Source organism: Piliocolobus tephrosceles, chromosome 13, assembly GCF_002776525.5.
Source record: "Piliocolobus tephrosceles isolate RC106 chromosome 13, ASM277652v3, whole genome shotgun sequence".
NCBI lineage: Eukaryota > Metazoa > Chordata > Mammalia > Primates > Cercopithecidae > Piliocolobus > Piliocolobus tephrosceles.
The window spans coordinates 93,275,739-93,300,720 of NC_045446.1; the positions used below are offsets into that span (position 1 = coordinate 93,275,739).

The following is a 24,982-nucleotide window of genomic DNA, read 5'->3' on the forward strand; positions in this document are numbered from 1 at the left end:
CCCGGCCGGATCCTGTGTCTTTTGATAATTTTCAAAACTGTTTAATCATTTTGAAATCATTTTTTGATCACTGACCACCTTAAAAATTGAAGCGAAGAATGTAGTTTCTTAAAATATGTTCATACATATACATATAGAACTTTATGATATAATTTTGAGATTTATAAAATTAAGATCTTCTTTGCTAGCCTGGTTATTCCTTTCACTTTCACTCCTTTCTCTACCATGGCCCTCTTTATAGGAGTGGTTCTCAAAGTGTGGTCTCCAGACCAGTATCATTAGCATCACCTGAGAACTTGGCAGAAATATGAATTCTTGTACCACCCCCAACCTACTCCAGGCTACTGAATCAGAAATTCTCAGTGTGTTTCCTTGCAGTCTGTTTTATGAAGCCCTTGAGATGTGTGCCAACTCTGGGGAAACACTGTAGTCAGAATTCACGTCAAAGAAGGCAATACCTGCTATGTCACCTTTTCATCTGTCTCCACTCCACGTTGTAAACATTTATGACTATGTCCACCATTGATCTTTATAAAGTGGTTGGTGACCTTATTTTTTGTTAAAAGCCTCTTTTTATTCTTATCTACTTGCATGCAAATTAGTTCTTAGGAAAGTTCCACTCCAACTATTTTGACAAATAATTGTAAACGTTGAATAATTTGTATATTTTTCATTTAAGGTAACACCTCATGTTTTAAAACGTAATGTTTATATTAAATAACACTTTACTATTTATACAGAACTTTTGTAGCCCTTATGAAATTTGCTATTCTCGTCCTCCTTTTACTTAGGAAGACTGTGAAGGAGTTACATCCTGGTAAAGCATTAAAGCCCATACTGTAATTCTAATGTTGTGATTCCTAGATCAGCTTTTCACCGTATTGCTCATTAAACATTTTGTAAGATCAAGCAGCTAAATTATAGTGTTTGTTATAAGATGCAGTTATCAGCTTTGTTTGAACTGAACTCCATATACTCATCTTCAAAGGCCTATCAAATACTGGGATGGAACTCTGCCTACCCCCTCTTCTATAGCTTTACTTACCAACATTTTATTATATATACTTATAATGTAAATCAATTTTTATTGATTTAAGAAAAAAAGGGGCCTGCATGTAACAAGAATCTCGAATCTTTTGAAATTTTCCTTTAGTATCCCTAACTTAATACTATCATCATCCCAAGATAATAGAATATACTTTCTCTTTTTTAGCAAGACATTTTAACTTCCAGAGTTTGTCCTTTTTCATTCATTTAGCAAATGAAAACAGAAGTACATTATTGTAAGGACTTTATGCCATGCTAAAGTTTTATCATTATTATTTAAAGGTAAACTGGTAAGTTAAAGATGTGTACATAAGTCATAACACAATTATAAAAATGAAAGTACCAAAGAAGTATGCATAATGAGCCAAAATAGGACATAAGATGGAAACATAACCTTTATCAATTAATACAAAAGTGAGATCAGGAAATAAAAAGTCAGAAATTACAAGTATCAGGAATTAGAGATGGAACATCACTACAGCTCCTATAGACATTAAGCGAATGTTACTAATAATTTTATGCCTACAAATTCAACAGCTTAGGTGAAATGTACAAACTCCTTGAAAGAAATTCACCACTGCCGGGCACGGTGGCTCACGCCTGTAATCCTAGCACTTTGGGAGGCTACGGTGGGCAGATCATGAGGTCAGGAGTTCAAGAGCAGCTTGACCAACATGGTGAAACCCTGTCTCTACTAAAAATACAAAAATTAGCTGGGCATGGTGGCACATGCCTGTAATCCCAGCTACTCGGGAGGCTAAGGCAGAAGAATTGTTTGAACCCAGGAGGTGGAGGTTGCAGTGAGCCAAGATTCTGCCACTGCACTATAGCCTGGGAGGCAGAGCAAGACTCCATCTCAAAAAAAAAAAAAAAAAAAAAGGAAATTCACCACCAAAGCATATTCAAGAAGAAATGCATAAGCTTAACAGCCTATATCAAAGAAGTTGAATTTTTTAAAACCTTCTCACAATGAGAGCTTCTAGAATTCACTGGTAAAATGTAACTAATATTTAAGGAAGACATACTGCCAACTTTATGCAAACTCTTCCACAAAATAGAAGAGATGGGATTATATTCCTAACTTTTCTGAGACCAGCATTGTCTGATATCAAAACCTAACAAAGGATACAAAGTTTGACACGCAAGATGAATAAGTTCTACTGTACAACATAGAACTTAGAGTTAACAATACCGTATTGTATACTTAAACATTACAAATGTAACTTAAAACGTTGTTGTTACAACAAAGGAAAAGATTATTTAATCGACACCCTCACATCACAATTTAAAGAACTACAGAAGCAAGAGAAAACAAATTTAAAAGCTAGCAGAAGACAAGAAATAACTAAGATCAGACCAGAAGTGAAGGAGATACGGACATTGAAAAACCCTTCAAAAAACGTTTCAAAAAATCAATGAATACAGGAGTTGGTTTTTTTTAGAGACTAAAAAATAGACCATTAGCTAGACTAAAAGAAGAAAAGAGAGAAGAATCAAATAGATAAAACAAAAAATGATAAAGGGGATATCACCACTGATCCCACAGAACTACAAACTACCATCAGAGAATACTATAAATACCTCTACACAAATAAACTAGAAAATCTAGAAGAAATTGATAAATACTTGGACACAACCACAACCTCCCAAAACTAAATCAGGAAGAAGTAGAATCCCTGAATAGACCAATAACAAGTTCTGAAAATGAGGCAGTAATTAATAGCCTACCAACCAAAAAAAGTTCAGGACCAGATGGATTCACAGTGAATTCTACAAGAGGTACAAAAAAGAGCTACTACCATTCCTTCTGAAACTATTCCAAACAATAGAAAAAGAGGGACTCCTCCCTAACTCATTTTATGAGGCCAGCAGCATCCTGATACCAAAGAGTGGCAGAGACACAACAAAAAAAAATTTCAGGCCAATATCCCTGATGAACATCAGTGCAAAAATTCTCAACAAAATACTGGTAATTCAAATTAAGCAGCACATTAAAAACCTTATCAACCATGATGAATTCAGCTTCATCCCTGGGATGCAAGGCTGGTTCAACATACGTAAACTAATAAATATAATTCATCACATAAACAGAAGCAATAACAAAAAACACATGATTATCTCAATAGATGCAGAAAAGGCCTTTGACAAAATTCAACACCCTTCATGCTAAAAACTCTCAATAAACTAGGTATTGATGGAACATCTCAAAATAGTAAGAGCTATTTATGGCAAACCCATAGCCAATATGGTACTGATTGAGCAAAAACTAGAAGCATTCCCTTTGAAAACTGGCACAAGACAAGGATGCCCTCTCTCACAACTCCTGTTCAACATAGTATCAAGTTCTGGCCAGGGCAAAGATGCAAGAGAAATAAATAAAGGATCTTCAGCTAGGAATAGAGGAAGTCAAATTGTCTCTGTTTGCAGACAACATGGTTTTAGAAAACTCCATTGTCTCAGCCCAAAAACTCCTTAAGCTAATAAGCAACTTCAGCAAAATCTCAGGATATAAAATCTGTGTGCAAAAATCACAAGCATTCCTATACATCAATAATAGAAAAGCAAAGAGCCAAATCATGAGTGAACTCCCATTCACAACTGCTACAAAGGGAATAAAATACCTAAGAATACAACTTACAAGGGATGCGAAGGACCACTTCAAAAAGAACCATAGACCACTGCTCAAGGAAATAAGACAGGACACAAACAAATGGAAAAAAAAATCCATGCTTATGTACCACCATAGAACCAATATCATGAAAATGGCCGTACTGCCCAAAGTAATTTATAGATTCAGTGCTATTCCCATCAAGCTACCATTGACTTTCTTCACAGAATTAGAAAAAAACTTTGACTAACCTGACAAAAACAAGCAATGGGGAAAGGATTCCCTATTTAATAAATGATGCTGGGAAAACTGGCTAGCCATATGTAGAAAACTGAAACTGGATCCCTTCCTTACACCTTATACAAAAAATTAATTCAAGATGGATTGAAGACTTAAATGTTAGACCTAAAACCATAAACCCTAGAAGAAAATCTAGGCAATACCATTCGGGACATAGGCATGGGCAAGGACTTTATGATACAACACCAAAAGCAATGGCAACAAAAGCCAAAATTGACAAATGGGATCTAATTAAACTAAAGAGCTTCTGCACAGCAAAAGAAACTACCATCAGAGTGAACAGGCAGCCTACAGAATAGGAGAAAATTTTTTCAATCTGCCCATCTGACAAAGGGCTAATATCCAGAATCTACAAAGAACTTAAACAAATTTTCAAGATAAAAAAACAACCCCATCAAAAAGTGGGCAAAAGTTATGAACAGACACTTCTCAAAAGAAGACATTTATGCAGCCAACAGACACATGAAAAAATGCTCATCATCACTGGTCATCAGAGAAATGCAAATCAAAACCACAATGAGATACCATCTCATGCCAGTTAGAATGGCAATCATTAAAAAGTCAGGAAAAAACAGATGCTGGAAAGGATGTGGAGAAATAGGAACACTTTTACACTGTTGGTGGGAGTGTAAATTAGTTCAACCATTGTGGAAGACAGTGTGGCGATTCCTCAAGGATCTAGAACTGGAATTACCATTTGACCCAGCAATCCCATTACTGGGTATATATCCAAAAGATTATAAATCATGGTACTATAAAGACACATGCACATGTATGTTTATTATGGCACCATTCATAATAGCAAAGACTTGGAACCGTCCCAGATGCCCATCAATGATAGACTGGATTAAGAAAATGTGGTACATATACACAATGGAATACTATACAGCCATAAAAAAGGATGAGTTCATGTCCTCTGCAGGGACATGGATGTCTCTGCAGGGACATGGATGAAGCTGGAAACTATCATTCTCAGCAAACTATCACAAGGACAGAAAACCAAACACCACATTTTCTCACTCGTAGGTGGGAATTGAACATTGAGATCACATGGACACAGGGCAGGTAACATCACACACTGTGGCCTGTTGGGGCCTGGGGGCTGGCGGAGGGATAGCATTAGGAGAAATACCTAATGTAGATGATGGGTTGAAGGGCTTGATAAAACATTGCAAGGAAACACACTGAGAATTTCTGATTCAGTAATCTGGAGGGTAGGTGGGGGCTCTTACAAGAATTCATATTTCTGCCAAGTTCTCAGGTGATGCTAATGATACTGGTCTGGAGACCACACTTTGAGAACCACTCCTATAAAGAGGGCCATGGTAGAGAAAGGAGTGAAAGTGAAAGGAATAACCAGGCTAGCAAAGAAGATCTTAACTTTATACATCTCAAAATTATATAATAAAGAATTAGAGAACCAAGAGCAAACAAACCCCAAAGCTAGCAGAAGACAAGAAATAACCAAGATCAGAGCTGAACTTAAGGAGATAGAGACATGAAAAGCCTTTCAAAAAAATCAAAGAATCCAAGAGCCATTTTTTAAAATAATAAAATACACCACTAGCTAGAATCACAAAGAAGAAAAGAGAGAAAGATCTAATAAACACAGTCAGAAATGATAAGGGAGATATTACCATTGACACCACAGAAAAACACAAACGACTATCACAGAATACTATAAACACCTCTATACACATAAACCAGAACATCTAGAAGAAATGGATAAATTCCTGGATACATACACCCTCCCAAGACTGAAGCAGGAAGAAATTGAATCCCTGAATAGACCAATAGTGAGTTCTGAAATTGAGGCTGTAATAAATAGCCTACACCAAAAGAGGCCCAAGACCAGATGGGTTCACAGCTCAATTCTACCAGAGGTACAAAGAAGAGCTGGTACCATTTCTACTGCAACTATTCCAAAAAATTGAAAAGGAAAGACTGTTCCCTAACTTATTCTATAAAGCCAACGTCATCCTGACACCAAAACTTGGCAGAGACACAACAAAAAAAATTTGAGGCCAATATCTTTGATGAATATCCATGTAAAAATTCTCAATAAAATACTGGCAAACCAAATCCCACAGCACATCAAAAAGCTTATCCACCGCAATCAAGTTGGCTTCATCCCTGGGATGCAAGGTTTGTTCAACATATGCAAATCAATAAATGTGTTTCATTGCATAAACAGAATGAAAGACAAAAAACACATGATTATCTCAATAGATGCACAAAAGGCCTTCTGTAAAATTCAACATCCTTTTATGTTAAAAACTCTCAATAAACTAGGTGCTGAAGGAACGTATCTCAAAATAGCCATATATGACAAACCCATAGCAATATAATAATGAATGGGCAGAAGCTGGAAGCATTCCACTTGAAAACTGGCACAAGAATGCCCTCTCTCACCACTCCTATTCAATATAGTATTGAAAGTTCTGGCCAGGGCAATTGGGCAAGAGAAAGAGATAAATGGTCCTCAAATAGGAAGAGAGGAAATCAAATTATTTTTGTTTGTAGATGACATGATCCTATATCTAGAAAACTCTATAATCTCAATCCAACAGCTAGGAATACCTCTGCAGGATTTTTTCATAAGTATTGGCAATTTGAGTCTATTTTTTTCTTTTTGCAAAAATGCAAAGGGTCAACCCTTTTATGAAAACAGGAGAAAAAATGGAAGGTCTTACACTTTGTGATTTCAAACATTATGAAGATATTGTTATCAAAATACTGTGGCATTGGCATAAAGACAGATACAAAGATCAATGGAATGGAAGAGAGATCAATGGAATGAAGATCAGTGGAATGGAATCCACTAATCAATGGATTGGAATGGATTAATGGAATGGAAGGAATCAGTGAAGATCAGTGAAATGGAATAAGAATCCAGATAGACCCAGAAATATATGATCAATTGATTTTCACCAATAGCCTAAGGTAATTAAATAAGAAAAGGAAAATCTCTTTAACAAATGGTGCTAGAGTAACTGAATAGCCAAAAGCCAAAAAGAAAAAAAAAAAAACCCTGTAACTGTGTCTCCAAAGATATACAAAAATTATCCCCAAAGTAGTCATAAACATTAATAAAACTTAACAAAAAATATGTAGGAGAAAATTTTAGTGACTTTGTGTTTGGCAGTGATTTCTTAAATAGGACACCAAAAACAAACTATAAAAAGAAAAAAAAAAGATACATTGGATGTTATCAAAATTTTAACCTTCTCTTTAGAAGACACTTATAAAAATGAAAAGTGAGTCACAGAATAGGAGAAAATAATTTCAAGACATATACCTAACAAAGGAACCTACATCTAGAATAGATTTTGTTTAAAAACTCAATAATGAAAAGGCAAACATCTCAATTATAAAAATGCAAAAATAAAATTCTATAGATATTAGGACTTGTGGATGGGAAAGAAGCACATAAAAATGTAGGTGTCATTAGGAATATCAGAACTGCAGTAAGAATATCAATATATAAAGATCAGTTGTATTTCTATATAATAGCAATGAATCCTCGTATATGGCACTCACAGTATCCAAAATGAAATTAAGATCTTAATTCCACTTATAATAGCCTTGAAAAAAATGAAATGGATGGGAATAAATTTAACAAAAGGAGATCAAGACTTATGCACTGAGAGCTACACAACATCATTGAAAGAAATTAAATGGAATTTAATGGAAATTTAATTTAATGGAAAACCATCCTTTGTTCATGGGGAAATGGAGAGTGACTGCATGGATCCGGAGTATTTTGGGAGATTGATAAAAATATTCTGGAATTAGTGGTTATGCTTGTACACCCTTGTGAATATATTAAAACCCACTAAAGAGAGGTGGGTTTGATGGTATATTAATTATATATCAGTAAAAACAATTTTTTAAAATCACAGTGAGACAGCCCTGCACACTAGCTTGATTGGTTTATAGCTTAAATTAAAAAGCCAAATGGTACCAAGTATTGTTATGGATCTGGAACAGCTTGAATTTTCAGATACTGCTGATAGTTTAGCTTTTTCTTATAAGGTTAAACACATACTTAACATGTTAGCTTAACATATTAGTGATATTAACATATCACTCATGAATATTTACCCAAGAGAAATGAAAGCATATGCCATACAAATACTTATTTGTGAATGTTCAAAGCAACTTAATTTTTAAGTGTCAAAAACTAGAAATAACTCAACATTCAAGAGGTGAAATGATACGTTTTTGTTATATCCTTAAAATTGGAATGCTACTCAGAAATACAATGACTATTTGATTTATGCAACTGCGTGGATACACCCAGTGTTCTGCCCGCAAATGTTTTAAAACTAGCTTTGAAAAAAAAAAAAAAAAAAAAAAGGAAGAGGAGGAAGCCTTGATCTATATAGCATTTCTCATTTCCATGGTACAAATGCTGCTACCGTGGCTGATTTCAAGTTACCAATATAAGGTCAATGAATGTGGAGTGAGGAAGAGATGCCTAGTAGCAAACTATTTTATAGTATTTCTTCTATCCATGTCTTCTATACAGTATTTCTTCTATCTTATATCCAATAGACATAATCTTGAACACAGTTTTTGTTTGTTTTAGTAGAGACAGGGTCTGAGTCTGTCACCTAGGCTGGAGTGCAGTGGTACAATCCTAGCTCACTGCAACCTCCAACTCCTGAGCTCAATAGGTCCTCCCACGTTAGCCTCCTGAGTAGCTAGGAGTACAGGCACATGCCCTCACACCAGGCTAATTTTTTAAATTTTCTGTAGCGATAGTTTCTCACTATGTTGACCAGGCTGTTTTTGAACTCCTATGGTCAAGTTCAGCCTCTTGCCTCAGCCTCTCAAAGTGCTGGGATTACAAGTGTACTCTACCTGGCCCAGCTTAAATAAACATCATTCTTTATTCAGGTTGCTATAACAAATTTTAATAGACTGGGTGGCTTAAACATGTATTTCTTACAGTTCTGAAGGCTGAGAAATCTAAGATCGGTGCCAGCATGGTTGGGTTCTGATGACAGCAGCCAGCTTTTCCTTGTATCCTCATATGGTGGAAAGAGTGCAGGCTAGCTCTCTAACCTCTTCCTATAAGAGCATTAATCCCATTTATGAGGGTGAAGCCTCATAACCTTCACCCTCATAACCTAATTCCTTCCAAAGGCCCCACCTCCCAAGTACCATTAGTGACTAGCTTTCAACAAGATGTCTGAGGGGACATAACATAATAAAAATTGTAGAATAATTACAAAGAGATGAGATTTGAGAATATTTGTTAACTGTTTTAAATAACATTTAATTGTAAATTCATATAACTTTTAAAATAATTGCTATTTAACAATGAACTTACATCATTTGTAAAATTTTAAGACTTGGCTCTCACTAGCCTTTGTGAGCTGGTTCAATCACATTACTGGATAAAATTCAAAATAATTATACATAGCAAAAAAAAAGGAAGGTTAAAAGTTTAATATTTATAATACTATATATATATAAATTTAATTATATACATAATTCTAGAAAATTCAAACTAGTATGTTGTTGGGAACAGGCCCCCAAATCTGGTCATAAACTGGCCATAAACAAAATCTCTGCAGTACTGTGACATCTTCATCATGGCCATGACGCCCACACTGAAGGTTGTGGGTTTACCAGAATGAGGGTAAGGAACACCTGGCCCACCCAGGGCGGAAAACCACTTAAGGCGCTCTTAAACCACAAACAATAGCATGAGTGATTGTGCCTTAAGGACATGTTCCTGCTGCAGATAACTAGCCAGAGCCCATCCCTTTGTTTCCCTTAAGGAATAGTTTTAGTTAATCTATAATCTGTAGAAACAATTCAGCCCCCTGATTTCCCACTCCACACTATGTTTCTGTGCCTGTGTCTTTAATTCCTCTAGCACTGTTGGGTTAGGGTCTCCATGATGAAGCTGGTCTCGGCAGTATGTATTAACATACCAGCAATTGTCTGTTAATTAGTTGGTGGAGGGAGGACTGATGAATTACAAATGAAAACAAAGAAACTTTTGAGAGTGAAAATATTGTCAATAATTTTTAGTTATATTTTTATTTTACTCTACACAAGTTTAAATACTATTTAGACCCTAAAATTCCATTTAATTTAGAATTTACTGAACTTTTATGTTAGCTTGGAAGACTATATGCAAGACTTTTCAACATCCATGCACATAAACACACAAAATCTGTGGCTAAACTAATGATTGTTATCTAGTTTGTGCCTCAATTAATAGCTGGCTAATTTCGTATCAAAGATATAACAAACTAATGGTCTTGAACCCAAGTTTGTTTCACCTCAAGCATTTGATTGATTGGTTGCATTAATGCACAGAAATTAGTGCGACTGGCTCAGTAATTGTTTTATGTTCTAATTTATATTAATAGCCACTCATACAAATGAAATGAACAATTACTATTGAAATATTTTTGTGCCATTTTGCATTAGTAGTCATTTTTAAATAAATTCTATATAAAAATTCATAAATGTGTTGATTTTGTTTCTTGTTATGGCTCATTTAACATGGTTAGTGTGCTAAATTGTGGAAATCAAAACTCAATACTATTAGCTTTACAATATTTATAGATCAAATTTTAGTGTAAACCCACAGAGCCCATTTAACTCTATTCTTGATGTATGTTTGGTTAAAATCTTTGAGAAAATATGAATAGAAATTATAACTCCAACATGCCTGCATATGTACATACTTTTAACTATGGCAACATAATATTGGCCTAAATGAGTATATCACAGAAAACAATGTGGAAATAATCCACAATTTTTTAAACTCTCAAGTAAGGTAAAAGCATGAAGACATCTTATTAAATATTATTTTGATAAATTTCATGGAAGTAAATATACATTCAGTGTAGTTTTACTAGATGAAAGAAATGTTACAGATTAAAATTTTACTTGCTGAACATACTTAATGATGAACTTACCTTCATCTCTCCCAGAGCTAAGCTTCACTGTAAGTATTCTTAATATATACCATGGTGTAGATAGTACAACCTGTTCATATTTTAAAAGACAAATACTGTTTTAGACAAATTGCCACAACAAAATACTATAGACTAGGTGGCTTAAATAATAGACATTTCTCACAGTTCTGAAAGCTGGGAAGTCCAAGATCAAGGGGCTGGCAGATCTGGTGTCTGATGAAAGTTTACAGATGGCCATCTTTTCCTTTTATCTTCACACTGTGGAGGGAAGAAAGAGAAAGCAAGCCCTCTCTCTTTTAACAAGGGCACTAATCCCACCATGAGGGGCTGCTCCATTCTCATGAGCTTATTACTTCTCGAAGACCTCGCCCCCTATTATCATCACACTGGGACTTAAGATTTCAACATGTGCATCTTGTGGGGACACATTCAGTCCATAGCAATATTAACTAAATAGATTTTTTTAAAGTGTACAATTTTGAATAGAATTTATCATTCTCCACTGTACTAGAGTTCTTCGAAGAAACAGAACCAGATTTTAATATGAATATATATAAATAAAAAGCATACATAAATATATATATATATATATATATATATAATTCAGTCTCAAATACTAATCTCTTCTGTAAACACCCTCACAGACACACCCAGAGATAACCTTTAATCTGAGGACCCTGTTAGAGTAAAACAGCCTGCTACCTGAATGGAACTCCGGGACAACAGGCATCATTAGTCAAATGGATATATGGTCTCTCTATAACATGAGTTATATTTTTTTTTTTTTTTCAGAATATCTGAAAAAGAGGAGGAAGGGGGAGTTGGTTAAGAAAAAGCTTACCGTTGGATGATGTCATAAGTAACATTTAGCAAATATTTATTGCCCATCTACTATAGGATCTCTATATTATACCAGGCTCTGGAGATAGGAAAAATGAATAGAATATAGTCTCAATTTATATTGAGTTCTCAGTGAACTCAATATAAATAACAAAAACTAACATACAGTGATGGCTAGCAAAAATTCACAAAAGGAAATTAGTAGTCTTTCTTAACCTTTTCCCAATGAAGTTTTTATTTTACTGTGGCAAAATATACACAACACAAAATTTACTATGTTAACCATTTTTAAGTACAGTTCAGTAAAGTACATTGACATTGCTGTACAGCTAATTGCCAGAACTCTTCATCTTGAAAACCTGAAACTCTGTCCCATTAAACAACATCTCCCATTCACCCCTTCCCCAGCCCCTGGCAACCACCATCTACTTTCTGTCTCTATGAATCTTGGTACTTTAGGTATCTCATTTAAGTGGAATCATAACAGTATTTGTCTTTGTGTGTCTGGCTTATCTCATTATGTAAAATGTCCTCAAGGAACATTCATGCTGTAGTATATATCAAAATTTTTTTTCTTTTTTAAGGTGAATAATATTCCATTGTATGTGTATGCCACATTCTGTTTATCCATTCATCCATCGATTAATGTGGGTTACTTCCACCTTCCTTTTTATAACAGTGTAAACTCTTAAGATAACAAGCATTTTATTTTTTTAATTGAAAAAACCTGGCTGGGCGCAGTGGCTCAGGCCTGTAATCCTAGCACTTTGGGAGGCCAAGGCGTGCGGATCACTTGAGCCTAGGAGTTCAAGACCAGCCTGGGCAATATGGCAAAGCTCCGCCTCTACAAAAAATACAAAAATTAGCCAGGTATGGTGGTGGGTGCCTGTAGTTCCACCTAGTCAGGAGGCTGAGGTAGAAGGATCACCTGAGTCTGGGAAGTCTAAGCTGCAGTGAGCCATGATCATGCCACTGTACTCCAGCCTGGGTGACAGAGTGAGACCCTGTCTCAAAAAAAAAAAACAAAAAACAAAAAAACTGACGTTTATCATAGAAAGCAAGTAATAGAAGATCTTCTTTGAGAAGGGAAAACATAAAATAGATTCAAGAAATGATTTATGTTTTAAAAGAGAATCATTCAATTAAATCTTTCAGATCTGAAAGTCCTTAGTTTGCTCACGTGCCATTTTATAATCCTTTTTCTGTACTGATAAAAAAAAAAAAATTGAATGCTACAGAAATACTGTGATGTGCCCATGGAGCTGAACAAAGGTCTTGTTAAGATTAAACTGGAATCTGCTGTAACTTTTATCATAAATTACTCATTGTCTGTGTTGTACTTCCTCTTAAGTAGAGATGGTAAGGGCTCTCTTGTTAAATTGTTTCGCTCTGAAACTTATCTTTATTCTTCTGAAATACAAGTTTCTAATTATGTATGTTTGTGAAATAGGTTTTAGTTATTTCAATTAATTGAGTAGAGTTGTAAATTATGGCAAGTGTAGGAGTTAGTGATAATCTTAAATTGTATCTATTATTAATCATTGCATATGAAATGGAAATTGCAGTGACGTCTTTGCATTTCTTTTTTTTTAATTGTAAACTGAATCTGTTTTTACACATCATAAAAACCTTGTGCAACTGCTAGCGTTTGAAATAAATTACAATTACAGTGCTGTCTCCCTATTTCAGGCACTGCAATAAGCTAGAATCAAATGAAAGTTCTTCTGACATTTTCAAAACCTAAAATCCAATGTTGGTTTAACTTCCACAGTCTGCAGATAATGGATTACTGGTATTGCACTCCTATCTGAGAAACAAGCTATTATTTTTACCAGTGGGATAGTGATATTTGTTAGTAGTACAAATAATTCCGTCATTAAATAGAGAAGGGAGGAAAATTCCTACAAGTGGCCATTTTTTAAGGTTCATACAATAAACATATTAAGATTGTAGAGTGGAAATTAAAACATCCAAGATTGTACTAGAGTGTTTTTTTTTTTTTTTTGTGCAAGTCATTTAACCTTTCTCTACATAAGTTTCCAGATACTCGAAATGGTAATGATTATACCCACTTCAGAGGGTTGTCATAAAAGTCTTAATGTAGATAAAATATGTATAACAATGCCTGTAAGTGCTATAAAAGTGTTTGCTATTGTTACTCTTCTTATTCTCATTTTCACATGATTCTTCATTGACTCACGTTTAGAATATTACCGTACATTCTTAACTCACCTCCGTGATTGCAGTTTCATCGTCCTAATGTTGTTCTTCCCATGTCTACTAGGGTAATCTTTAAAAAATCCAAATTTGTTGTGTCACTTCCTCGCTTAAAGGTTAATTTAGTTTTACCATTGCTTTCCAGATAAAATTTAAATTCCTTAGTATAAAGCACCACAAATTTTATGATGTCATCCTTAATTCATCAGCCCATTTCTCTTGTCTTATTAATGCCTCTTCCTTTCCCTGCTGTGTTTAGCTATTATAGATACTCAGGAAAAGACCGACTATTGATTTACCTTTTGAGACTCATATCAAGCATGATCTCCACCAGAAAGTCTTTCCTAACTCTTGCCATTCCACACAGTTTGAATTTGATATACTCTGCCTTCATGTTCACAATCACTGTGCTTGTTGCTATTAGGGAGCTCAATTTATTGTCCATAGCCATCTCTTTTATTGTCTATTTCCTTCTCTATCATAAGCTTTTGTAGACAAGAATTGTGTTGTGACTTAATATCCTCAGCAGTTAACAAATGATTGGCAGATAGCAGCTATTTACTCATACTTGCTGCATAATCACTTAATTGATATTTGAGAGAGAGTGAGTTAACAAATGAACACCCTGGTTACAACTGGTTCTGCTTTTGTGACATCTTTCATGAAACGCATAGGATGGTGAAAAGAGGTTACATTTAGGGTTAGACCTGGATTCAACTTCTCTATCACTTAGTTTAAAAAAAAAACTTTAAGATTAGTTAAATAAACTTACTCTAAGCCTTAGTGTCTCCATCATTATAAATTTAATTCCCAATACATAATTATCTTTTTTTTTTTGAGACGGAGTTTCGCTCTGTCGCCCAGGCTGGAGTGCAGTGGCCAGATCTCAGCTCACTGCAAGCTCCGCCTCCCAGGTTTACGCCATTCTCCTGCCTCAGCCTCCCAAGTAGCTGGGACTACAGGCGCCCGCCACCTCGCCTGGCTAGTTTTTTGTATTTTTTAGTAGAGACGGGGTTTCACCGTGTTAGCCAGGATGGTCTCGATCTCCTGACCTCGTGATCCACCCGTCTCGGCCTCCCAAAGTGCTGGGATTACAGGCTTGAGCCACCGCGCCCAGCCAATTATCTTATATTGAATCTCAAATGGTTTAATGTGTATAAATCATTATAGAAATATTAAATCTATTGAAGACAGTATTGGTGCTGATATGGACTCTAGAGCCAAGTTACCCGGGGGTTTACATCCTGGATCTGCCATTTGCCAGCTCTGTGATTTTTGAACATGGTATTCTCTTTGTGTCTACATTTTCTCCTCTGTAAAATGGAAATTATAATATTAAGTTGGTGCAAAAGTAATTGTGGTTTTGGATCATGAATTTTAAGTTTTTATATTAATAACTAGGCTCAAAGATATATTTATTAATCAAAATAGGAACCATTACAATCAACACATTTTGCCAATAAGAAATACATTGGTTTATTCCTGTAACATAAAAATCTATCCTTTGGGATTCGAGAAACTCTTGGAAAGCATTTTCTGCATCCAGCTGGTTGTGGAAGTGTTTTCCTTGCAAAATGTTGTTGAGATGCTTAAAGAAATGGTAGTCAGCTGGCGAGAGGTCAAGTGAATATGGCGAATGAGGCACAACTTTGTAGTCCAATTCATTCAACTTTTGAAGTACTGATTGTGCAACTTGTGGTTGGGCACTGTCATGGAGAAGAATCAGGCCCTTTCTGTTGACCAGTGCTGGCTGCAGATAGTGCAGTTTTTGGTGCATCTCAGCTATTTGCTGAGCATACTTCTCAGATGTAATAGTTAAGGCAGGATTCAGAATGCTGTAGTGGATCGGACCAGCAGCAGAGCACTAAACAGCGACCGTGACCTTTTTTTGGTGGAAGTTGGCTTTGGGAGGTGCTTTGAAGCTTCTTCTCGATCCAGCCACTGAGCTAATCATTGCTGGTTGTTATATAAAATTCACTTTTGATTGTACATCACAATCCGATTGAGAAATGGTTCATTGTTGTTATGCAGAATAAGAGAAGACAAGACTTCAAAACAATTTTTGGTTAGCTCATGAGGCATCCTCTTATCAAGCTTTTATCACCTCTCCAATTTGATTCAAATGCTGAATGACTATAGAACGGTTGATGTTGAGTTCTTCTCAGCTTCTCCTGTAGTTGTAAGAGGATCAGCTTGGATGATTGCTCTCAGTGGGTCGTTGTCAACTTCCGATAGCTGGACGTTCCGATAGCTGCACTGTACGTTCGTTAGTAGTTCCTGGGCCAAATGTGTTGTTCATGTTGCCAGTTGTCTCCACTGATTTACAACCCATTTTGAACTCAAATAAGAAAATCACTCGAATTTGCTTTTTGCCTAACATCATTTCCATGGTCTAAAATAAACATAAACAGCAAGCAATAAGTCATTAGCAAAAAAAAAATAAAGTGAGAAATGCTCATTAAAATGATGTATAACATAAGTACATTTAAGAATGCATTTCAGTATCAAACAGCAAATTCTAACAATGTAAAAACTGCAGTTACTTTTGCACTTACCTAATAGTACACTTCTGAGGATTATTTTGAGGAATATATGAGGTGGTATCTATCAAGCACTCACCATAGTTACTAACACATAGTAAGCACCCAATGAATATTAGCTTAAAAAAATTTCCTGCAACTCAAGGCATAGCTTAATAGGTGCCTCTTTTTTAAAGACTTCTTGACTAAATCATTTTTTCCCTCTAAACTCCAATAACATGATACATAATTTATTCATAAAGCACCACAAGGAACTTCAGCTTTGTATCTCTTTATTGGTTTTTAATTTTCTTTAAATACTGTATTTATTTCATTCATCTCATGTATCACTATCATCATTTCTATTATATCACCTATTATGTTTTAATTCTCTACATATTTAACACTATTAAATATTTTTATATAGGTAAATATCTATCACGCTATAAAATGTAAGCTCCATAATAGCAAGGACCTTATGTTAATAGTATCTGCACATTATAGATAGTAAATAATTGCTGTATGGATGAATAATGACTTAAACATTTATTGAATTAATGTATTACACTTGGCAATAAAATTGGTAACTCTCTTAACCATCTATAGATGACTGATAAATTGTCCTAAGGCTTAGTGGCATAAAACAATAGAAATGTATAATATCACAGTTTTTGTGGGTCTAGAATCCAAGTGTGGTTTAGCTGAGAATTCTGGCTCAGGGTTTCTCACAAGGCTCAGCTTCCAAGGTTACTCATGGGCCGGCTCTTGTGAGTGAGAGAAATGTCAAATAATTTAGGAGTCATATTTAAAAACTGCCACAGTCTGCCCTCTAGGCACAAATTATTTACGTTTCCCCACGTGCAAAATACAACCGTCTCCTCCCAAACTCCTCCACATGTTTCATTTCATTACAGGATCAGGCTAAGGCTAGAGGGAAAAAATTGTCATTTAAATCAGATGAAAGTATGGATGAGGCTTTTTGGGTTTGATTCCTCAAAAATAGCTGTATAAATATTGTTCCCATCTAAAGACCAGTGAACTACAGTGACAAGTTACCTATTCCATTTAAAACCAACATAAAATGGTAGGACAGGCATAGGGTAACTGCAAAGACATTCCTATTCAAAAAGGGTGGAGGAAGATTGGGAGGCTAACATGTCCTTAGCAATTCTGAAATCCAAGCAAGTTCATGTTTCCAGTTCCTTTATTAGAATTTTGTATTGTTTCCTAGGAATGATTAATTGCTCATGGCTTTACCCTTCGAGCTCTTGATTCTAACCTCTGAATTATCCATACATTTCAGTAAGATATAGCTCGTGTTTGCAGCTGAGTGGTTTTCTCAGTCTGCTCCCTGCCCATAGACGCCCTGGAGCCAAGTTCTCTTTGAATTGCACCCTCTCCTAACCCTGTAATCATAAACTGATAGTTTACACCAGAACAGTTTCTCTAAAACTGGGAGTCTGCTATGAATCTCATTGAGATTCACTCCATTAGAAAAAACCACAACCACAAATCTTTTCAAGATAAGCCTTTCTTTCTATCTTAGGCATCTTTTGCATCAGCTGTGGGACAACACCCTTAAGATTTATTGAAGCCCTGTTGTTCAACAGAGGTTTGTCTGAGATTTTTCCTTCCTTTTTTTTTTTTAAGTCCTCAAAGCTCCATAGGCTCCTCTAGGAGCCTTCTAGTCTCCTAGAAGTCCTCTAAGTTTTCACTTACATTCTCCTAAAGATCCCTCCAGCTTCAACCCACCACACTTAGTCTCAAGTTCAGTGCCATGTGATTCAGGATTTTGTTAAGGCGGCACCCTGCCTCTGGTGTATCAAAATTGTTATCCGTTGTCTTGCTGCAGAACAAATCTCACCAAAATTTACTGGCTTAAAATAATATTTTTAAAAAATCATTTATTTTTAGCTTAAAAGTCTGGAATTTACTAGGGCTTGGTAGAGAAAGCTTGTCTCCTTCACACAGCTCACTCACATGGTTGGCAAGTTGGTGCCAGCTGAGAGCTGGGGGTCTCTGTTTATCTCCACATGGGCCTCTCCAAAGACAGTTTGGGCTCTGCAGCATGGTGACTAGCTTCTAAGATTAAAAATCTCAAAAGGCAGGAAATATAAGCAACCAATTTTTTATAGCCTAGACTTGGAAACTGGCATAGTACACTTCCTTTGTATTGGAAGAGAGGAGCACAGACCTCAAGTCTCAAGAGGCAAAGTGTCAAAGGATTTGCAGTTGTGTTTCAAAATCACTACACCTGTTTTAGATCAAAGCACAGTTCTAGCACTTATCTATCACATTCCTAAGAAGGCTTACTTTATTCCTGTAAAGTAAAGGGATTCAGTGTTTTCTAAGGTCCTTTTCTACTCTAAATTTGGTCATCTTACAATTCCCATTTTCTATACATTATTGATATATTCTAGCCCATAGTTTCTTAACTATGTAATCAGACAGTATTGGGGGTATAAAATTGATGTTCTCTCCTTATTACCACACTTCAGAAAAATAATATGTTGAGAAGTTTGTGTGATATTTATAAAATATTTAGAAAATCCAGAAAATCTTCACCAAAAAGGTTTATTATGATCAACATGAACTTACAAGAATACTTGTGCAGTGAAGAGTCTGCATTAACAGAGAATGCCTGTATTGGAAGGTAAAATATTAGAAAGATAACTTTTGTAAGGCAGCTATTCTTAGACGGGTTTTATTTTATATGTTTTTAATTTAATGTACTCCTTTTTATTTTTTTTCTGTTTGTTTCATATGTCTCAATGTGGTTTGGGAATAAAGTTTCCATTATACTGCTCTATTTATAGTTTTAAAAAATACTCTAGGGACCAAAGCTGATTGTTTTATAATCCTCACCACTTATAAAGTGAATTTGTCAAATTTGTGTTTCATTATGCAGTAAATATCGTTTAAGAAAACATAGTTGACTATTTTTTATATGCCAGTTTAAGTTCATCTATTTATTCTTTCAGGAACTTGTACTTTTCTTCCTTTTAGAGAAACATTAATTCATGTTGTCTCTACTATTCAATTTAATGAGATCGTAGAAAAACAGACATATCTTAGTGAATTTCATATGTATATGTGAATTATGCCAAAATTTTTCTCCATCACACTACTGTTAGTCTTTTATATGTAGTATCATATACACAAACTCAATTTTGACCCTTTTTAAACTGCAGTGTCCTCTCGCATGGCAGAGCAAGTGGGAAGGCCCAGAAGATCCCTTACAATACCTGAGAGGTCTTGTTGCCCGTGCCCTTGCAATACAGGTAAGCCTAAATTATTTACTAAGTGGGTTGTCCGACTGTGTGACTATTGTATTATAGAGATAACCATTGTGGTAATCACTAGTGAGAATTACATTATGATTTTGCACATAAAACACCATATATTCATTATTCTGCCATTTGTTATTTTTGTATAGCACTATTTTTTTTTTTTTTTTTTTTTTTTTTTTTGAGACGGAGTCTCGCTCTGTCGCCCAGGCTGGAGTGCAGTGGCTGGATCTCAGCTCACTGCAAGCTCCGCCTCCCGGGTTTACGCCATTCTCCTGCCTCAGCTTCCCGAGTAGCTGTGACTACAGGCGCCCGCCACCTCGCCCGGCTAGTTTTTTGTATTTTTTTTTAGTAGAGACGGGGTTTCACCGTGTTCGCCAGGATGGTCTCTATCTTCTGACCTCGTGATCCGCCCGTCTCGGCCTCCCAAAGTGCTGGGATGACAGGCTTGAGCCACCGCACCCAGCCTTTTTTGTTTTGTTTTGTTTTGTTTACAAAAAACGTGTTTTCTGCTTTACTGTGGCTTTTCATCATTTTTGTGAGTTTAGAGAACAACTTACAATTTTAGTAGAGATGGATCTCATAGACGGTAACTGAAACTGAATCATCACTGTGACTAGTTTGCCTTAGGGAGCTCTCTATGGGGAGCTGCTTTAAAAAAGTTTTTTTCAGATTGATAAATTTTTTTCAGAATAAACCAGTCAGGTAACTTCAGGGAAACAGAAGAATAGTATAGACAGAGAAAGAGTGTATTTTTTAAGGGATAGTAAATGATACAGGTTAGTTGATGCAAACAAGGTACCTTTGTGGATTTTCCACTGTCTTCCTCTGCTTGTTGCACCAGCTTCACAAAAGAGCCTTTCGTTTTAACCACATTAACTTCTACCATCACATGAATAACTTGACCTGTGTCCTTCTCAATGCAGCACTCTTCATCCATGCTTTTAAAAAAATAATAATCATAATCCACAAACCTGTTCACATCTTTAACCTTGTTATCACTCATCTCTGCTCCACCTTTGAACCCCTAAGCATACATGTTATTCTTTGACAGCAGCCACATTTCATTCTCAAGTTTGTATTCTCTAGACTTTCCAGTCTCTTCCTGCTCAGTATTCTCTCTCCTCATTCTGGCCGATTCATCCTGCAATTTGTGGCATATAACTGTATTCTCTTTCTAGCACCTTCAGTACCCTAATTCACTTTTCTTTATGCTTCATCCTTTCCAAAAACCATTTAACTTGGATTAGTATCTGTCCATATGCAGGCTGCTGAGCTCTGCTACCAACACTTCAGATACAGTGTACACTTCAGGTGCAGTTCAGATACAGTGGATGGGCCCTGAGCACTGCTCCTGTATTCCACAGTGATGTTTCAAACCTTCACTCTTTCTTGAAGACTCCATTCTGTCACTGACTCCCCTTTTCCTTAGCAAAACACCTTATGTTTTACTTCACAGAGAGAATTCAAGCTGTGAGATATGACCACTTGAAAATTCCTGCCCTTCTCTCTCATCTACAAATTTGTCTGAAGCCATCTTCATCATCTTTGTTCTAACATAAAAGTTGACCTTATGAAATTGAAGGCTCATCCCTAGACCTGTGTATTGATTCTGTCTGTTCTTTACTCTTTAGAGACCTCCTCCAGGGGGTCTTCCCTTGTTCTTCTGTCTTTTCATCTTTTTCTCTCTTCTTATGCTGTTTGCCAGCCTACAATTGGGACTCGTTTGAAGGTACCAGGACTGATCTGAGCAATAGTTTGGCTTCTATTATAACCAGTTCTCCAGTTTGTAGGATTGTTGAAGGAAGAAAAAGTACTAGATCTGGAAATGAGGTTAAAATTAGCAGGCAGAGAAGAATCTGTCAGGGACTCTGATTTAGTCATCTTTCCATCTATCTGCTGTGCATATGCCTGGACATAATCTATCACTAAATGCTGGAAGGAAGGAAGAAAGGGAGAAAGTCTACTAGTGATCTTAGAAAAGTATAGAAATGCTCTGAAGTTTGTTGTATAATTGCATGGCTATGATAATTTACCACTTCATGTACTTTTCAGTACTGTTTCCTTTAAATTATTTTTAAAAGGACAGGGACTTCTAACTTGCCATGAATGGTAGCCTATATTACACTATGTAAGTACACTTAATAATTATGCTGTGTGTTTATAATGATAAATATATTGGTGGTACTATGATATTCTTTAAAACAATTTTACAGGAATTATTGCAATTTCTTGCATGGTTATTCATATATTAATAACTGGTCATCAAAACTAATGAAAAACTGATCATCAAAACTGAACACTCTTCTACTGTGTAATTTTCTTAAAAGCTTTATGAGGCATTTAGCATTAATTGTAGTGATAAAATTTCCTCCTAACCCTCAAGATAATGTTCAGGACTGACCATAGCTTACCTTTCATCCTTCCAACCAGGGAATATATGCTATTTCTTCCACAACCACTTGGGAATACTTTTTATGTTGTTTTATTTTCCTGGCTTAATATTTTTTAAATTTTAAATATAGATAGATATCCATCTTCCTGAGGTAACCTTTAATATTTGGGATTTGCTTTTCATCTATTCAAGGGCTTGATAGATCCCTTGTTTTCATCTGTGCCTTCTGATTCACAGGTTCATATGCAGAGCAGCTTGTGATACTTGGATAACAATGTAACTACCTAGTTGGAAAACAAAGGATGCGAAACTGGGTGGGCAGGGAAAATTAGAAGCACTAATTAAAATTAGAAGCACAAGGAACTGTGAAAATGGCACCTTTTGGTTTCTTAAGAAAGCATAATGATCAGACTCAATCCAAACAGGTATACAGCAGGGTGAGCCCAGATCCAGCTATAGTTTAAGATTTTAGGGTCTTGCATTTTGAGGCATAGTTTATGGGAAAAGAGAACAAACTATTGAGGGTGTCATATATCGTGCCAGTTTATTACAGGAGTTTTATGCAAATAAGGTAAGACTGACTTGGGTCAAAGGCGGCAGTGATTCATTCATTCATTCAGTCAAAAATATAATAAGCAGCTACTTTATTCTAGGCCCTGTGTGAAGTACTGGGGATATAATGATTAGTAAGTAGATACAATAACTGCCTCACAGATCTTATATTCATTCATCATTTTATCAATAAAAGTTCTATAAATGTAAGCTGGGCACAGTGGCACATGCCTGTAGTTCCAGTGACTCAGGAGGCTGAGGCAGGAGGATCACTTGAACCAAAGAGTTCAAGTCCAGCCTGGGCAACAATGAGAACTCGCCTCTTGAAAAAGATAATTCCACAAATGTGATTAATACTTTCCTGGCGCCAAACACTGTGTGAGGTTGCTGAATATGGAGTGGTAAACAAAATAGACATACATCTTGTTCTCCAGGAATTACCCTTACAACTTATCAGAAAGATAAAACTGAATAAACAACAGTAAGAAAAGAGTGATAAAGGAAGTACAGTATTATGGAAGCAAATAGCACTACTTAACCTAGAAGGGGTCAGAGAAGTGATGCCTAAGCTGAGAATTTAGTAGGAATAAACCAAATGAGGATGAGAGGAAAGAATTTATCAGACAGAAGGCAGACCAGAGTCTGATATCAAGAGTAAGTATTGTGTTATACCAAAGTTATTGAAATTTTGTAAAAAAAAAATTAATAAAAAGTAAGCATTGTGGTTTCAAGAAACTAAAAGCAGAGCATAGATTGCAGGGAGGGGTGTTCAGGCTGGAGAGCAAGAGGGGCCAAATCATGATAATGTATTAAGGAATTATATTTTATCTTAAGGACAAAAGGTAACCATTGCAGGATTTTAAGGAGGAAAGTCAGATTATGTTTTAAAGGGATTATTTTAGCTGCAGTATGGAGAGAGTGCTAGTCTACTTTGTGGCAAAAGGTTTAAGACTCTCCTCTGAATATGCTTAATTTAGAGAGAGCTATAGATCCCCTAGGTATCCAAGGAACCTGAGCCACAGAGTCTTGCAGGCAGCCTGGCGTTCACTCTCTGGTTTCTATAAGATCCTTTAGAGCAAAGATCTTTAAAAAAAAAAAATTCCACTGTATTTCCAATACCTATATACTGTCTGCTAAATGAATGAATGAACAAAGGATTTAACAAATGAATGGACTAGACAGATTATTCTCTTTTGGGAAAATTAGAATTATTTCCCTGGCTTCAAATTTTTCTGCCTTTTCTTCAGAAATGACATCCTTCAAAGATTTTCTTGTGTTCTTGATTTCCATTCCGTGTTTTCCCTTTGACTTGTAGCGTATCCCTTATAGCAGGATATTTTGATTCTTCTGTGATGATCATTCTAAATTCTAGCATGTTCTCTACCCTGTTTGTGAATCTTACATTGTCAGCCTTTGTTTTGGTTCCTTTGTCCTAGTTTTCTGAACTACTCTTAGTTGGATCCCTTGACTGTGCAACTGTAATTTTTATTCCAGCCCTGTTCATGTGTTGATTTCTATATCCAAGCCAGGATATAGAGAGAGATCTTTATCACCATGACCTAGTTATACTTGGTTATGCTTAATAGACCCAATATTCCGGAAATGTTTAGTGGACTCCTAAATATCTCCCCCATTATGCTTCCTTTGAAAAGCAAACCTGGAGTGCTGTGTGTTAAATTAGCATTAAGGTTTGCCATTAATACTTACAGTTCATTTCAGACTTCTGCTTCAGTTTCATGTCTTTAGTTTTAAGATCCACAGTGACTTCTTGAATTCCACTCAAATTTTTTTTGGCAAGGTCAAGCCAGTGGCTGGTACATTGCTCTACTACCAAATCCTGCCACCCTTCCTTCTTATGACAGAATTTTGTTGTTTATATCAACTATTAGGCACCTTGAAGTTTTGGGGTGATCTAAGCAATAGATAAATAGCATTAATTATTGTTATTAGTAAATACCACTTAACATGACATATAGACTATCCTTAAAGCTTATCAGGAAAATAGACAACTAAATAAGCAACAAAACAAATAATTAAAGGAAGTATTTGAGCAAATAGCAGAAGTACTACAATCTAGAACCACTTAGTGCTATCCCCTGTTCCCCAGGGGGTAGTTCAGTCTAAAACTTTTGGGATCATTGTTGACTTCTCTCCTCTCACACTTCACATCCAGTCTACCAGAAAGTCATATTTTCTCTGCATTCAAAATACATTCAGAGGTACCTTTTGCCATCTGTACTACCACTACCTTGATTGAAGTCATTGTGAAT

General features: G+C 35.8%; 1 protein-coding gene across 2 annotated transcripts in view; it reads left to right on the forward strand.

Moving 5' to 3' along the window:
- Positions 1-24,982, forward strand: part of DYNC2H1 (dynein cytoplasmic 2 heavy chain 1) — a 352,433-nt gene that overhangs the window by 290,746 nt on the left and 36,705 nt on the right. For both annotated transcript variants that reach the window (XM_023208014.3, XM_023208015.3), the window contains one exon: positions 19,670-19,759. In XM_023208014.3, the coding sequence (XP_023063782.2) occupies positions 19,670-19,759 (90 nt within the window). The remainder of the gene's footprint in view (positions 1-19,669; positions 19,760-24,982) is intronic.